The sequence below is a fragment of the Dreissena polymorpha genome, chromosome 5 (genome assembly GCF_020536995.1).
Source record: "Dreissena polymorpha isolate Duluth1 chromosome 5, UMN_Dpol_1.0, whole genome shotgun sequence".
In the NCBI taxonomy this organism is placed as follows: domain Eukaryota; kingdom Metazoa; phylum Mollusca; class Bivalvia; order Myida; family Dreissenidae; genus Dreissena; species Dreissena polymorpha.
In genome coordinates this window covers 125,868,989-125,887,545 of record NC_068359.1, presented here as the reverse complement: position 1 = coordinate 125,887,545, position 18,557 = coordinate 125,868,989, and the positions used below count along the sequence as shown (strand labels likewise).

Genomic DNA, 18,557 nt, shown 5'->3' with positions numbered 1-18,557 from the left:
TTGAATTAAATGTATGCCTTGGATTTGCTAACATGCCATCTCATTGGTATATATGTCATTTTAACAAAGTTTTACTTTTTATTCTCCCCCAAAATTTATTTTGGGGGGAGCATATAGTCGCCGCTTTGCTGTCTGTGCGTGTGTGTGTGCGTCTGTCCGTCCGTGCACAATTTTTGTCCAGGCTATTTCTCAGCAACTAATGACCAGAATTCAATGAAACTTTATGGGAAGCTTTACTACCAAATGGAGATGTGCATATTATCAGCCGGTTCTAGTCGGATGGTTTTTCACAGAGTTATAGCCCTTTGAAATTTTCCATTAACTGTACATATAGTGCAATTCTTGTCCGGGCAATTTCTCAGCAACTAATGACCGGAATTCAATGAAACTTTATGGGAAGCTTCACTACCAAAAGGAGATGTGCATATGATCAGCCAATTCTGGTCGGATGATTTTTCTCAGAGTTATGGCCCTTTGAAATTTTCCATTAACTGTACATATAGTGCAATTCTTGTCTGGGCTATTTCTCAGCAACGAATGACCGGAATTCAATGAAACTTTATGGGAAGCTTCACTACCAAGAGGACATGTGCATATTATCAGCTGATTCTGGTCAGATCATTTTTCACAGAGTTATGGCCCTTTGAAATTTTTGTTTTAACTGTACATATAGTGCAATTCTTGTCTGGGCTATTTCTCAGCAACTAATGACCGGAATTCAATGAAACTTTATGGGAAGCTTCACTACCAAAAGGAGATGTGCATATTATCATATTATGTGCCGGTTCTGGTCGGATGATTTTTCACAGAGTTATGGCCCTTTGAAATTTTCCATTAACTGTATGTACACATAATGTGTGTGAGTATGTGTTTCAGGCTGCTCCAGGAGAAGGACGCTGCAGAGAAGGAGAGTCGTGACAAGGAGACCAAGATCCTGAACCTGAACACGAATGCCAAGCAGAAGCAGGAGAATGACATGAAAGACTTTAAGCAGCAGGTGGAGGCTCAGATGAAGGACTTTGGTTGTGAGCTCGACGAGGCTGGATGTGCCAGGGACGAGATGCAGGGACCGTTTAAAGGTAATCTTGCAGTAGAAATGTGTTGGGTGGCATCTTTCAATTTAGGATTTTCCTGGTTGAATGTGGTTGTTTTGTTTGTTATTAGTGTTTGATTGTATCCTGAACACTTTCCCGCTTCGAAGCAGGTGAAAATGTCCAGTTTTATGCTGTATGCTGCTCTGAAGTATCTAACAGTTGGATATGAAGCCTGTAATACTTTAAAGTAGTAAGAAAGGTCTTTAATTATACCCCCACAAACAAAGTTTAGGGGGGTATATAGGAGTGAACTTGTCTGTCGGTCGGTCCGTATTAAGTGTCCGCTCTCTAATTCAAGTTGTTTTCATCCAATCTTCACCAAACTTGGTCAGATGTTGTATCTAGATGATGTCTAGGTCTATTAGAATATGGGTCACCCCCGGTCAAAAACTAGGTCAAGGGGTCACTTTGTGCGTTTTAAACATTGAGCATGGTGTCTGTTCTCTAATTCAAGTAGTTTCCATCAGAGCTTCACCAAACTTGGTCAGAAGTTGTATCTAGATGATGTCTAGGTCAAGTTTGAACATGGGTCATGGCAGGTCAAAAGTTAGGTCACGGGGTCACTTAGTGCGTTTGAAACATTCAGTTTGTTGTTTGCTCTCTAATTCAAGTAGTTTTCATCCAATATCTTCACCAAACTTGGTCTTGAGATTTACCTAGATGATCTCTATGCCAAGTTAGAACATGGGCCATGCAGGGCCAAAAACTATCTCACGGGGTCACTTAGTGTGTTTTTTAACATTCAGCATGTTGTCCGCTCACTTATTCAACTAGTTTTCATTCGATCTTCACCAGACTTGGTCAGAAGTTTTATCTTGATGATCTTAAGTCCAAGTTTGAACATGGGCCATGCAAGATCAAAAAATAGGTCACTGAGTACGTTTTACACACTCAGCATGGTGTCCGCTCTCTAATTCAAGTAGTTTTCATCTGATCTTCACCACACTTGGTCAGAAGTTGAATCTAAATGATGTGTAGCTGAAGTTCGAACATGGGCCATGCCGGGTCAAAGACTAGGTCACCGGGTCACTTAGTGCGTTTTAAACATTGAGCATGGTGTCTGCTGTTTTTTATGAAGACAACATGCAAAATATTCCGTGTCCATGCAGCATGTGGGGGTATTTGTCTCGTCTGTGACAAAGCTCTAGTTTGATTTGATTTTAGAATGGGTTAAAAACGCTTTAAAATGCACATCTCAGTGGTAAAGGGTTAAATCAGTCAATGTATGAGTTCAAAAATCAACTAATAATATCTTGCCTTATTGCAATTATTTTATTTTATTATTTTGTTAATGAAAACTAGCAATACAAAACATAAATCATTATGTGCCATGCAGATTCAATGAATTATAAATACTCTTGGCTGCCGAGGCTTGATTCATGTGCCATGCAGATTCAATGAATTAGAAATACTCTTGGCTGCTGGGACTTGATTCATTCACAGGCCAATCACATTCAACACTTTCGGCCTAGACTTGGTTTTTTGTTAAGAAGAGACGTCTTGCAAATGAAAAATTCCATAAAAGGGTAAAGTATTGTCCCTGAATATCCTGTTGTCCCTGAATATCCTGTTGTCCCTGAATATCCTGTTGTCCCTGAATATCCTGTTGTCCCTGAATATCCTGTTGTCCCTGAATATCCTGTTGTCCCTGAATATCCTGTTGTCCCTGAATATCCTGTGGTGTCTGCAAATCTGGGAGGATACTTAGTGCACATATTTTATTCCTTGTTTTGACAGAGCGCAGCCAAAATTGTTCTCAGCTGTTCTGCAGAAACCTCACAGTTCAATTCTGAGATTTATGCTTTCAGGGAATGAGAAGCGCCTGAAGACACTGGAGACAGACAACATCCAACTGCATGAGAAGCGCCTGAAGACACTGGAGACAGACAACATCCAACTGCAAAACAACCTGGCTGCTACTGAGCACGCAAAAAGCAATGCTGAGGCAGAGAGGGATGCACTGCAGGATGAAATCAGCAACAACTCAGCCGCAAAGTAGGGCTTCACCTCTATTTTATGTCTGGTCCAGACTGACATAAAATTTAGCCTGACATAGTTGTGTTTTCATGAACAAGATAATGTGCATCAAATTTCTAACCAAGCTTCAAGTGAAGTCATGCAGACTTAGATCCTGGAATCTTTAATATACTATTCTTTGTCTTTATGAAATTTACTCCCAAAGCTTCAAATTGCAACAAATGTTATAAAAACTTCTATACATTAAGTAGCACAAAGCATAAGTTTCAGAAAAAGATTCTATGTGAAATTTTGTCAATTGAATGTTCACAGAATTGTTATCCATCTTTTATTTATTACATTGTGAAAAAGCATTTGAGGCTGGCTCTGGAAAGAACGTGCTTAATGAATGTGCCTTCAGTGTTGTTTAAGATTAGCCTGTGCAGTTTACAATAGTATTTTTTATTGAAAGAAATTCTGTTCTAAGCGAAAATCCAGTTAAGGGGTAAACAGACATCCCTGAATAGCCTGACAGACATCCCTGAATAGCATGACAGACATCCCTGAATAGCCTGACAGACATCCCTGAATAGCATGACAGACATCCCTGAATAGCCTGACAGACATCCCTGAATAGCCTGACAGACATCCCTGAATAGCATGACAGACATCCCTGAATAGCATGACAGACATCCCTGAATAGCCTGACAGACATCCCTGAATAGCCTGACAGACATTCCTGAATAGGTTGACAGACATCCCTGAATAGCCTGACAGACATCCCTGAATAGCCTGACAGACATCCCTGAAAAGCCTGACAGACATCCCTGAATAGCCTGACAGACATCCCTGAATAGCCTGACAGACATCCCTGAATAGCCTGACAGACATCCCTGAATAGCCTAACAGACATCCCTGAATAGCCTGACAGACATCCATGAATAGCCTGACAGACATCCCTGAATAGCCTAACAGACATCCCTGAATAGCCTGACAGACATCCCTGAATAGCCTGACAGACATCCCTGAATAGCCTGACAGACATCCCTGAATAGCCTGACAGACATCCCTGAATAGCCTAACAGACATCCCTGAATAGCCTGACAGACATCCCTGAATAGCCTGACAGACATCCCTGAATAGCATGACAGACATCCCTGAATAGCCTGACAGACATCCCTGAATAGCCTGACAGACATCCCTGAATAGCCTGATTGGGCTGCAAAGGCTAATCTGGAACAACACATAGCACATGCATTAAGCTCTTTGTTCCCAGAGCTTGGTTTATTTGAAAGGAACTGTTTTGATGTGAAACGAGCTGATTTCTTGTAACCTTTGGTAATTGTTCTTTGGTAAGTGGCCTTACGTAATGGTCTTAATGGCAGGTCTGCACTGCTGAATGATAAGCACAGCCTGAAGGCCAGGAACAGCCAGCTGGAAATTGAGCTGGAGGAGAAACAATTCTCCAACGCTGACCTTGTGGTTAAGACACGCGAGGCAACCATGCAGGTAGGAAGGACAACAGTTCAGTGTATTGACTGCAATTATATTTGTTAAAGCGAGATTATATGATTTTGTCAAACATTTATTTATTTATATAAAATGTGTAAAAAACTTATTAAACATATATTTCAATATAAATTAAAATAAAAGTTAAGAAGAACATGTGTAGAAAAATGCGAAATAAGCCAGTTATTTAACTCTGAAATTGAAAATGTCTGTACATGTATGATGTGAATCTAAATTTAGTTTAACGGTTCATTTTAAATTCCTGCAACGATATCTATTCATATGACACACGAACACTTACTAAAAAGACAAATACTTCAGTTATTGTGGGAAAATATGTACAAAATATCTTCATCACAATCGGCTTGGGGCGCTAATTTGTCTTTGCTGCATTTTATGAAATTCATCTCCAATGAATACTTTTTTTTGCCTATTTTGTGTTATTGTAACATATTTTATCAATTTATTACAATTAAACACATATAAAAAATCGTATAATCTCGCTTTAAGTTTTGGTATTAATTAATAGTTTTCTTCTGTAAGTAATAGGTTTGCATGTCTTGATCTGTACAAGAACTACACGCAAGTCAACACACGCAATAAAATAATTTTCAAAGTTGTATATTTGGTTTATTAATCTATCTTTATAACCGTTGATTGATTTCGGGACATTAAAGGCAACAATTTTTATATTTATGGTATTCACCCAAGTGTTGAAAAGAACTTTACAAAATCTTGTACAAGGTTTCATGTGGTTTAAGCATGTCGTTTCACTCAATGACCCTTTTTGAACTGTTTGCCAGTTAGTTTGCAGGCTGCAGCATATTGGTTCACCACTCCTGTTTGAAACCAAGTGTTATTGTTTATTCCTTTCTTGTTCAGAAATAAAGTGAAAACCAGCATACAACCAGAACAGCGAGTAACTGACAGGCTGTTCAGGTTGATGTTGTGTGCTGCTCATCAGTATCAAATGGTTGTAAATGAAGCCATTAAAACTTGAATCTAGTAAGAAAGGTATTTCATTTAATATGATTTATTAAGGGACTACAAAATCATCAAAATGCGTATCTAAGTGTTCTTGTTTTTCTCAGTTTGAGAAGTGCCAGGCAGACCTGCGTAATGAGAGCCAGAGGTTGCAGCTGGAGGTCAAGGACTTGAAGGAGAAGCTGGCCAAGGTTGAGGGACGGCTGGGGAAAAAAAAGTGGAAGGTGGCAACCCTGAAGGAGCAGCTTGATCTGGAGAGAAAGTAAGCAGAGGGCTCTTTGTATGTGTTTGTGCGTGTGTCCAGGTGTCTTAGTGCAAACATTGCAGGCATTCAATTTGGTTTTCAACTCAAACATTATATCAATAACCTTGTAAAACTTGGTGCCATCTGTGTAAAAATTGAAAGATTTGAAATGGGAATAGGAGTTTTTTTAGCTGCTTTTCAAATCGTCCATTTTTATGTCTGATATTGAGGTTTGAGTGTGAAACTTTTTTATCTGAGATATAAATGTTTAGCAGGTAAAGTATTTAAGAAAACAAAACAAAATTGAGAATATAGGAATGATGAATTAGTTTTAAACTTAAATGTGTCTGTTCATGAGATCCTTGGACAAACATTGTTTATGTTCTCCAAAAAAATTATAAATCTCTATATTACTAGTCATTTTTTAGCATGTGACTGGCTAGATAGTAAATTAAACTTGTCAGTCCATTCCTGTGCTGAAAATACTGATAAATAACCAGCTGTCTATAGCCTTTTTGAGCCTCGCCTGGAAATGGATTTGTGTAAAGTGTCAGTTGAGATTAGCCTCTGCAATCTGCACACCCTAACCCTGCAATCTGCACACCCTAACCCTGCAATCTGCACAGGCTAATCAGGGGAGACAATCTGCACAGGCTAATCAGGGGAGACAATCTGCACAGGCTAATCAGGGGAGACAATCTGCACAGGCTAATCAGGGGAGACAATCTGCACAGGCTAATCAGGGGAGACATTTTCTGCCTTAACTAGGTTTTTGTTTAAAAGAAACTCCCCTTCAAACAAAAATTCCATAAAAGCTGGAATTGTCCCTAATTAGCCTATGCGGACTGCACAGGCTAACATGGGATGACACTTTATACCCATGTCTTGAGCCCATGAGAACAAAACCCCTCTTGTTACCATTAACATGTACTGTTGTTCCTCTGAAGGGAGCGTGGCAACATGCAGCTGGCCATCCGGCGCCTGGAGAAGAAACTGAAGGAGGAGCGTCGCAATGCCAACCAGTACAAGGATCAAGTATGGCACACTGGCTACTTCTTGGAGGGGCTTTGGGCAGTTGTTTGACATTTGTAATGTGAGATATTGCTTCAGGATATTTCGATTATACTTACTTCAGTGTGTGTTTTTTTCACCATTTTGGATTGGAAAAATATGCGGCATACAGACATTTTCGATTACAGAATTAAATATCTCGCTTATTTCGCATTTTTCGACACATGTTCTTCTTAAGTTATATTTTAAATTATAATGAAATGTATGACCTTGTTAACACTCTAGAGGTCACATTTATTTTCCGATCATCATGAAACTTGGTCTGAAGATTTGTCCCAATGATATCTTGGATGAGTTTGAAAATGGTTTTTGTTGCTTTAAAAACATGGCCACCAGGGGCGGGGAATTTTTCCTTATATGGCTATATATGGCTTTAGTATAACCTTGTTAACACTCTAGAGGCCACATTTATTGTCCAATCTTCATGAAATTTGGTCAGAAGATTGGTCTCAATGATATCTTGGATGAGTTTGAAAATAATAATGTTTGCTTGAAAAACATGGCTTCCAATGGGGCGGGGCATTTTTCCTTATACGGCTATAGTAAAATCTTGTTAACACTCTAGTTTTATTTAATTCAGTTGCCCAATCTTCATGAAATTTGGTCAGAACATTTGTGTCCTGTGTAGTAAAGTTTGGTTTTATTATGTCAGTATTATGTACCATTAACTGTTTTATTTAATTTTTCATAACACAGAATTTTCATAATTAACAACTGTTTTAGTCATTATTACTTATGGTAAGCCTATCAACTAAGAGAAAGCTGAAATGAAGACAACATGTACACAATTTTGCAGTATCTATCTCCATTGTTTAACCTGCTGAGTCATATTTCCCAATCTATTTTTAGTTCATGCTCTAGAATTTGTTATACCCCAGATATTGATCATTGCAGTGTGTAACTATTTACCACTAAGTTTACTGACCCCCTCACTTTGCTGTGTGCCAGATGTTAATATCAGTGGTCAGTAATAAAAGCTGGTTGAACTGTTTGATATACTTTTAGCTCACCTGATTGCTCAGGTGAGCTTTTGTGACCAGTCTTTGTCCGTTGAATGTCCGTTAACATTTGCTTGTAAACACTCTAGAGGCCACATTTCTTGTCTCATCTTCATGAAACTTGGTCAGAAGCTTTGTCCCAATGAAATCTCGGCTGAGTTCGAAACTGGGCTGTGCCGGGTAAAAAACTAGGTCACTAAAAGAAAAACCTTGTAAACACTGTAGAAGTCACATTCCCAATCACAAGCCCAATCTTCATGTTACTTTTAATGATATCTTGGTTGAGTTCAAAAGTGGTTCCGATCCGTTGAAAAACATGGCCGCCAGTGGGCGGGGCAGTTTTCCTTATTTGGCTATAGAGAAACCTTGCAAACACTCTAGATGTCACAATTTTTGCCAAATCATCATGAAAGTAGGTCAAAACATTGGTTCAATTGATGTCTCTGACGAGTTCGAAAATGGTCGAGATGGGTGAAAAAACATGGCCTCCAGTGGGCGGCCCATTTTTCTCTCTATGTATATAGTGGCAGTTTTCCCTATTTGGCTATAGAGAAACCTTGTAAACACTCTAGAAGTCACAATTTTTGCCCAATCATCATGAAAGTTGGTCAAAACATTGGTTTTATTGATATCTCGGACGAGTTTGAAAATGGTCGGGATTGGTGAAAAAACATGGCTGCCAGGGGGCGGGGCATTTTTCTCTATATGTATATAGTGAAAACATGTGAACACAGAAGAAGACACATTTTTGGCCTAATTTTCATGAAATTTGCTCAGAACATTTGTTTCCTTGATACCAGAGTTGGGTTCAAAAATGGTTCCGGTCATTTGAATAACATGGCTGCTGGGATGGGGGCAGTTTTGTCATATATGCCCCCCCCTTTCGAAGAAGAGGGGGTATATTGTTTTGCTCATGTCGGTCCGTCCGTCCACCAGATGGTTTCCGGATGATAACTCAAGAGCGCTTATGTCTAGGGTCATGAAACTTCATAGATACATTGATCATGACTCGCAGATGACCCCTATAGATTTTCAGGTCACTAGGTAAAAGGTCAAGGTCACGGTGACCCAAAGCAGTAAAATGGTTTCCGGATTAGAACTGACGAACGCTTATGCCTAGGATCATGAAACTTCATAGATACATTGATCATGACTTGCAGATGACCCCTATTGATTTTCAGGTCACTAGGTCAAAGGTCAAGGTCACGGTTACCTGAAATATTAAAATGGTTTCTGGATGATAACTCAAGAACGCTAGTGCCTAGGATCATGAAACTTCATAGCTACATTGATCATGACTCGCAGATAACACCTATTGATTTTCAGGTCACTAGGTCAAAGGTCAAGGTCACGGTGACCCGAAATAGTAAAATTGTTTCCAGATGATAACTCAGGTCACTAGGTCAAAGGTCACGGTGACCCAAAGCAGAAAATGGTTTTCGGATGAGAACTCAAGAATGCTTATGCCTAGGATCATGAAACTTCATAGCTACATTGATCATGACTCGCAGATAAAACCTATTGATTTTCAGGTCACAGGTCAAGGTCACGATGACCCAAAATAGTAAAATGGTTTCCGGATGATAACTCAAGAACGCTTGGGCCTAGGATCATGAAACTTCATAGGTACATTGATCATAACTCGTAGATGACCCCTATTGACTTTCAGGTCACTAGGTCAAAGGTCAAGGTCACGATTACCCAAAATGTTAAAATGGTTTCAGGATGATAACTTAAGAAGGCTTATGCCTAGGATCATGAAACTTCATAGGTACATTGATCATGACTCTTAGATAACCCCTATAGATTTTCAGGTCACTAGGTCAAAGGTCAAGGTCACGGTGACCCGAAATAGTAAAATTGTTTCCAGATGATAACTCAAGAGCGCTTATGTCTAGGATCATGAAACTTCATATGTACATTGATCATGACTCGAAGATGACCCCTATTGATTTTCAGGTCACTAGGTCAAAGGTCAAGGTCGGGGTGACCTGAAATAGTAAAATGGTTTCTGGATGATAACTCAAGAACGCTTATGCCTAGGATCATGAAACTTCATAGGTACAATGATCATGACTCGCAGATGACCCCTATTGATGTCCAGTTCACTAGGTCAACGGTCAAGGTCACGGTTACCTGAAATAGTAAAATGGTTTCTGGATGATAACTCAAGAACGCTAATGCCTAGGATCATGAAACTTCATAGGTACAATTATCATGACTCGCAGATGACCCCTATTGATTTTCAGGTCACTAGGTCAAAGGTCAAGGTCACAGTGCCAAAAAACGTTTTTACACAATGGCTGTCAAGGTCACGGTGACTCAACTAAGAAAAATGGTTTCTGGATCATAACTCAAGAATGCTTACGCCTAGGATCATGAAACTTTATAGGTACATTGATCATGACTCGCAGATGAAATAATGATGAAACTTGACCAGGATGTTTGTCTGGACAATATCTAGGTCAAGTTTGACATTTGGTAAAGATTGAATTAACTGACTCCTCTCAGGTGAGCGAATTAGGGCCATCTTGGCCCTCTTGTCTAATTATTGATCTGTTTTTTATTCACCGCTGTCTGCAAAATTAACCCATCACCTGATCACCAATGCGTTGAAATCTTGGCTCTGGCGATAGAAAAATTGCATAAAGATCGCTTGAATTGCAATGAAAAAAATCTGAGTAAATAAACTAATAAATAATTAATTTATGCATTTCATGTGTAAATTCTTACAGTGACACCGCTTGGTTACTTCCCTTAGATTTCTATCATAAGTGATCCCCCTTAGATGCTATAGAGAGTGTTAAGTCCAGCTTGCGAATTTAAAATGTCAAAAATTACACTTTTATTATTCTGCTAAGGTCATGATAATGTCACTGTAAATTAATTCCTTTTTTCTGGCAATAAAAAAAATTCTTCTGGCTATGACATTTTGCAAGTTTCATAGCCACATTGGCTATGAATACAAAAAAGTTAGTTTTGCACACTGTACCAGAAACTTTAAGGTCTACCCATCTGTTTTTTTATGATATGTACAGGCAATAACTTTGCAACAATGTGCATTTCACCTTTAAAATATTTGTTCATCTCTGCTTCACTACAAAACTCACATGTTTCAATGATGACTTACAATAAGTATTTGTTAATGGATTATCATTAACGATTACAAAAACTGCTTATAATCCTTACTAAATAGATAATACCGGTAGAACAATATAACATAATAAGTTACAACTTGCTGTAACCGTAACTACTTTCAAGAAAATAATGAAAGGCTGTAGACTGTAATACTTAGATATTTAAAGCAGCACACACAATAAAATAAATATTTACATGCCATATTACTGCAAAATGAGCTGTTTTACACTTATTGTGATAAGTCATTAAGTTTAAAACACTTTCAAATCTTACTTATGCCTCTAACATCATGATTTATAAATGCCTCTTTGAAGGATCAACTCTAATCAGTATCCTTTCAACTATACTGGGCATTGTTAATGTCACATTGAAAGCCTTCAATGACCACACCAGATCCAATGCACTTTTCGTGAACCCAACGCCTACAAACATCGCAGTTGAGCCACTTAAGTTTTCCTCTGGGGTAAAGATAATCCATGGCATTACATAAATATGTGTGCCTGTAAAAGACAAAAGACGTCCCCTAACATTGTTGCGGTAAAATGCTACATGTGACTGTCCAAGTGTCAGGGCTGTTACATTTTTCACTAGACATTCAGCTGTCTGCAAAAGAAATATTACAGATTAAAGATTGCTCTGTGAACATGTTCTTAAAGAGAATCACATGGTTGAAAGTGTTCCGGGTTAAACCGGAATTCCTGTTTTTGGATTGCCCCCTGTGCCCCCCACCAGAGCTTTGCTCTGCACCCACCCGGGGGCCCTAGTTAGGCCCCTCGACCCCCAGCAAAATTTTCTGGTTTTCAGACATTTTTAACTTTAACCCATGGAATCATGGGTCTTCTTTGGTAAATATTCTATACAATTATGACCCAGTTATTCAAAATAATTATTGTCAATCAAATTCAAGAGTACCAATTTATTTCATATTGCATTTAAATGAAATTGAATAATTACTCCCAAATAATGATTGTACATATTAATTAAAGTTTGCATTTAAACTTTAAATTTTAATTCAACATGTGATTTGTTATACTGAAACAGATACCTCTCTTACTATGTGAACTGACAATGCAAGGAAGAGGTTTCTCTATTTGCATTTACTCAAATTGTTCCATTTGTTTCACAGGATTTCAACGTTATTAAGACTGTATTACAATTATTTCATCAACTCATTTTTATAAAGAACTTCCCTACCTGATTTTAAAGTGGTAAACGATTATTATGGCCATGAATCCCCATGACAGTAATTAGCCTAAGGCTAGGATTAATCCCTCAATACTCTGATTTTACTCATTGAACAAGCTTTATTTAGTTATTTAACTGGTAAATTAAATATTATTGAATGAATATCTTGGACAACAAATACAAATATCCATACCATCAAAGTAATGATGCCACAACTTCAGTTTGTCGGTTCTGCTTTGTTGATGAAAAATGCCAATGATCCTTTCCATCAGACATTACATTGAACCGGATATTCATGTACTTTCTGAAAGATTATAAAGTAAAAACCTTTCACGTTTTTGAACCTAGATTTTATCAAAGTTGAAATTCCTTGTTGATAGAATGGGGATGCCAGGGGGAGATGGGGGATGCCAGGGGGAGGGGATGCCAGGGGGAGGGGATGCCAGGGGGAGGGGATGCCAGGGGGAGGGGATGCCAGGGGGAGATGGGGGATGCCAGGGGGAGATGGGGGATGCCAGGGGGAGATGGGGGATGTCAGGGGGAGGGATGGGGGATGCCAGGGGGAGATGGGGGATGCCAGGGGGAGATGGGGGATGCCAGGGGGAGATGGGGGATGCCAGGGGGAGATGGGGGATGCCAGGGGGAGATGGGGGATGCCAGGGGGAGGGGATTAAGCTGGTGATTTACAGTCAATAAATGTGTACAGTTTTCACTGACCAATCTTGGGACCTTACAATGATTAAAAATTAAGTAAATAAGTGAGTAAACATGTCATGGAAAACCTGGTTGGCAATACCATGTTTCTTGTTTCAAAAGCTTAGAAGCCGACCTAACACATGCACATTAATATTGCAAATTTCCATTTAATTATTGTCCTTATTTCTATAGTCTATCAAGGAAATGCAGTGTTTTGAACTTTGCATGGTAAAGGGAAACAGTTTTCAGGGCTCAACATTAACCTAAAAACCAACTTGCTCTGCCGGGCAAGTACTTACAAAATCTACTTGCCCTCAACGTAAAGCCACTTGCCCAAACATGAAATATCACATTAACTGTAAACCATTAACTGTAAACCTCATATGTTTTAATAAAGATCAAAATGATGCAGCACAAAACCTTTTTTTATTTTTGCACATTTAACAAAATTATTAGAGTAATTAAAGTCTAATTAAAGTCTAAATGTAGATTTGTGCCAATATTTGATTATTAAACATTGCTCCTAACGATTCATCATATCTCGAAGCTATTTGTTGTTGTTTTTATATAGTTATAATTTCCCTTCTCAAAAAAGTGTGTGAAATGTACGTTTTAAGTACGTTTTGCGTGTGTTAAACGTGGCGGTATTGGCACTGCGTTTTTTGTGCGCTTTTTCTTACCGAGTGAGTTTTTAACAAAAACAAACAAACAAGAAAATGTGCGCTTTTTGTGGATAAATGTGCGCTTTATGTGCGTTAAACGTGCGCTTTTTATAAGTGTGTTCAATGTGCGCTTTTATGTTCGTTAAATGTGAGTTAAACGTGTGCTTTTTATATAAGTGCGTTTTTGACTACCATTTATGCGTGTAAAATGTGCGCTTTTAAGTGCGTTAAATGTGCGCTTTTTGTGAGTTAAATGTGCGCTTTTTTATTTAAAAAGCGCACATTTAACTCACAAAAAGCGCAGTTATAACCCACATAAAAGCGCACATGTGTGTTAAATGTGCGCTTTTATGTGCGTTAAACGTGCGCTTTTTATAAGTGCGTTTTTGACTGCCATTTATGTGTGTAAAATGTGCGATTTTAAGTGCATTAAATGTGCGCTTTTTGTGAGTTAAATGTGCGCTTTTTTATTTAAAAAGCGCACATTTAACTCACGAAAACCACAGTTATAACCCACATAAAAGCGCACATGTGTGTTAAATGTGCGCTTTTATGTGCGTTAAATGTGCGCTTTTTAAATAAAAAAGCGCACATTTAACTCACAAAAAGCGCACATTTAACGCACGTTAAGCGCATTTATAACCCACAATTTACGCACATGAATGGCAGCAAAAAACGCCCTCACAAAAAGCACACATGTGCGTTAAAGGTGCATACTTTTGCCTTAACAGTTGATTCAATTATATGCTGTTAAAAGTTTTTTTTAATTCAGATATGCAATAAAAACCAATAATTATATAAACATATATATTTGTGTATTTTAATAATTACAAGATAATTCAATTTTATACTTTAATGTACACCAACATTTTTTAACATACATGAGTAGTTAAATATCAATGGCAATTTGATGAAATAAATATAAACATAATTTGATTATAAATAAACAAAAAATAATAGCATACTATAATAACATGTACAGTATATACACACGAACAGCTATATACATAAGAAAGATGCATATCAATCAAGGCCTGTCAGCATTTCTTTGAGGCGGCGGAGTGCAGCTCTCATCTTTCTCTCCAAGTCTGCCACCAGCCGGTCAAACTTCTTTGCAACTATTATACTGTCATGGCCTTTGCGCGATGCGTCTCGTGCATGATCTCATTTGATCAGGTCCTGAAAGATATTTTATAATGTAAGTGTTGAATATTGCTGTTATGGTAATCATGTTGCTATAAAAATTATAAATTTAAATCAAAACTAGTTTGTTTGCTTGTTGTTTTTGGTTGTTTATTTTGCAATTTTAATCCCCTGATCACATGTGACTTTACGCTTTTCATAAATAAATACGTTTGATAGAAAATACTGTTCGAAAATGTACCAAGATACGTGGTCTCATTTTGCTGTGTGGACTGGTCGGAAGTGTGACACCTTTAAAATGCAATAACCAGTACCCTGTATAGTTTTACCTCTAAACAAATCCAGCTTTTCTTGGTCAAGGAGAGGGCGCGGTTTTCCCACTCCTGTTCTCCTCATGTCGACCAGCTTGTGCAGGGTATTACCTGGTATTCAAGTCCATACATCAGGTAGTCTCTCTTTTGCTCCTTTTTTTGGCAGGCGATGCGATGATGCACATTCTTTCCAAAGGATCTTCTGATCAATGTAAATTTCACGGTCACCATGGGGTTTAACCTTTAAATTTAAAAGTTCTCATTTAATATGGGGGAAAAATCTGTTCATTAATGACCAAAAATAGGTATAAATAACTTTAAGATGACAATAACCATAAAATACAGCCATAATAATTCAAATGGTGTTGTTTTTCTTTAAAATTGCATTACATTTACTCATCCATTTACATTTCCCAGTGACAATACATAAATATGAAAATGATCATAATTAATTCAATAAACTAAATAAAAAAGGGATGCAGACTTGAAAATACGAACCTGTTACAACAGACTGTTCTTCAGTATTCCAAAAATACAGGCAGTTGTTGAACTAGACCATATCACTTTATATGTCTTTAACCACCCACTTTTAATCTCCTTTGCAACAAACTTATTGTTGATTTTCACATTGTAGTAAATACACATTTTTTTCATCACACAATACTTCATGCTGAAAGTATTTCAAGACATTTTACACTAGAATAATAAGTCTTAATTCTAGCTTAAAGTCAGTTGCTGTTGCTGCTTGTTTTCAAAAAATAACTTCCTATCTGTGGTTCTCAAATAGATAGTGCCTGAACAAATCAAAAGTATATCAACACCCCTTAGTTAGGCTTAAATGGAGGACTGATAGGGACTGGCTATTCTCTTATCTGATTCCATGCTGTGTCTAAGCCAAAAATTGCATAATTTGAGAAATACTGATAAGGCAGTCATTTCAGCACCAAAATATTTATTGAATAATACACAGCACCCTTAACACATTATATTTAATTGTAAATATTTAAATATAACATGCTGAATGGTTTTAGCAAATAATATTAATAGTTTGAATATTATTTTAATTGCCTTTTAAAATGTATGTTTATGGTCAATGTGGTAGACATTAATTGTATTAGGGTATACATATCAGTATAAGAAAGTTCAAATACTTATTTATGTTGAGGAAATATAATTGATACTATCAAGCTCACATAATACTTTTGACACTTGCAATATTTTTAATTAGTTACACACAGTCTGATTTAGGTGGAAATTTTTAGAAATGTATGAGATTAAAACGTAAGCAATAGGGTATGCATTGAAATTGTATGATAAAGTATGTAAACATTAAACAGGTTAATATGGACAACCAGTAATTATTCAAACTGCCCCTTATATTGTAACATGTTACTGAGATATATGTCTATGTTTATTTATTTGATGTAAATAAATTGTTAGAGCCTGCAACAATTTTGTTTCTTGTTCAATTTCTGTACAACATTTGCTAAACGGTTGTTAAAGACGCACTTTTTAAGAAGTGTGTTAAACATGTGTCTATTTAGATACATCCGTTTAAAACAGATCATATGATAAAAACGCACTTATGAAATAAAACTAACTTATGCTAAAAAAAGACGCACATCAAAATAGAAAAACGCACTTTTGTGAGAAAAAACCCACATCTGTAAACCTTAAAACACACTTCTTAGATAAAAGACGCACTTCCTAAATAAAAGACACACTTCTTAGATAAAAAACACACATTTTGCTCACATCTACACTCAAAAGCGCACTTACAGATGAAGAAAACACACAAAAAACGCACTTCCTAAATAAAAGACGCACTTTTTAGATAAAAAACACACATTTTGCTCACATCTACACTCTAAAGCGCACTTACAGATGAAGAAAACACACAAAAAACGCACTTTTTCACTAAAATAACGCATTTGAAAAGAAAAAACGCACAAAAAGCGCACTTAAATGCACTTTTGAACACCGAAAACGCACATATTAACACAAAACACACAATTAACGCACTTTTAAGTGCGCTAAATGTGTGTTTTGGTAACAAGTGCGTTTTTATTTGACAAGGGTTTAGTTGTTTTCTTTGTGACTGAAAAAACCAACAATGTTATTTGTAACTGAATAGTAATGAAAAAGATAAACACAATAGCATTTGAAAGCCGATGTTTGGAATCCCAAGCCATTTACGGTGTTTCTAAAAATAAGTTTGGAAATGCAAGCACACCATGCTTAGTTAGTTCGGACTTCCGCAAACAACAATCGCCAAGGTAAATTCGTGCATAAGGCAAATCTTTTGTGATTATTTGTACTATTTAACCACAGAACCGCATGTTTTTCTTTGTTCTTTTTTGCATCCGCCCGGGCGGACAACTAGATTATAAAATAATTTGCACGGACCCAACTTTTACTTGCCAGGGGCAATCAGACAACCGTTAATGTTGAGCCCTGGTTTTGTGATTGCTATTTGTCCGTCGTGCGTTGTGCGTTGTGAGCCGTCAACATTTGCCTTGCTAACTCTCTAGATGCCACATTTATTGTCCAATCTTCATGAAACTTGGTCAGAATATTCATCCCAATAATATCTTGGAAGAGTTAAAAAAATAATGCCCTTTGGTAAAAAAAACATGGCCCCCAGGGTCAGGGCATTTTTCCTTATATGGCTATAGTAAAACCTTGTTAACACTCTAGAGGCCACATTTATTTTCCAATCTTCATGAAATATGGTAAGAAGATTTGTCTTATTGATATCTTGGATGAGTTTGAAAATAATTATGTTTGCTTGAAAAACATGGCTTCCAAGGGGCGGGGCATTTTTCATTATATGGCTATAGTAAAATCTTGTTAACACTCTATTTGCCACATTTACTGTCCGATCTTCATGAAACTTGGTCAGAAGATTCATCCCAATAATATCTTGGACGAGTTCAAAAATGATGCCGGTTGGTTGAAAAACATGGCTGCCAGGGAGCGGGCATTTTTGCTTATATGGCTATAGTAAAACCTTGTTAACACTCTAGAGGCCACATATTTTCAGATCTTCATGAAACTTGGTCAGATGTTTTGTCCCAATAATATCTTGTTATCTCAGGTGAGTGACTTTGGGCCTTTCAGGCCCTCTTGTTCAAATATGGGTTTTTCCCATTCCCAATAGGCAAAAGAATATATTTTTTCCCAAATGGGAACTAAACATTCCTTATTGAAGGTTTCAAAAAAAATATTTTTTATTTTTTATTTTATTTAGATCTCAACATTTAGTTCTTATCCAGCTCTATTAGTTTAACCTTTCTAATTATAATATTAAAACTAAATATATTATTAAAAGCCCTTTTATTCAATTATTCTAAATTTGGAAGAATTTTAAGCAAAATAACAACAACACTTTATTTCCCAATTACAGTCAAAACGCCATAATTTTTCCAATCCTAAGGGACCAGCCCTGTTGCTAAAATGGTGAAAAAAATACTGACAGCTTTTAAGGGCTTTAATTTGAGGAGAGAGCTTTTTGTGTATTAAACCAAACTCAGAGGTTAAGATCATACTTAGACACCAAAGATCAA

The 18,557-nt window shown here is 37.2% G+C and overlaps 1 protein-coding gene and 1 long non-coding RNA gene across 2 annotated transcripts in view; one reads left to right on the top strand and one right to left on the bottom strand.

Annotated features, from left to right (window-relative positions):
• The window catches only part of LOC127831617 (myosin-10-like), a 57,213-nt gene that overhangs the window by 6,611 nt on the left and 32,045 nt on the right, over window positions 1-18,557 (top strand). The window contains exons 7-11 of the mRNA XM_052356596.1: window positions 877-1,079; window positions 2,903-3,089; window positions 4,436-4,559; window positions 5,651-5,805; window positions 6,735-6,822. Of these exons, the coding sequence (XP_052212556.1) occupies window positions 877-1,079; window positions 2,903-3,089; window positions 4,436-4,559; window positions 5,651-5,805; window positions 6,735-6,822 (757 nt within the window). The remainder of the gene's footprint in view (window positions 1-876; window positions 1,080-2,902; window positions 3,090-4,435; window positions 4,560-5,650; window positions 5,806-6,734; window positions 6,823-18,557) is intronic.
• On the bottom strand, window positions 14,260-15,968 carry LOC127830970 (uncharacterized). Its single transcript, XR_008026341.1, has 3 exons — window positions 15,490-15,968; window positions 15,010-15,232; window positions 14,260-14,716 (listed from the first exon to the last, which is right to left on the bottom strand). It is a non-coding gene; the product is annotated as an uncharacterized LOC127830970 (long non-coding RNA).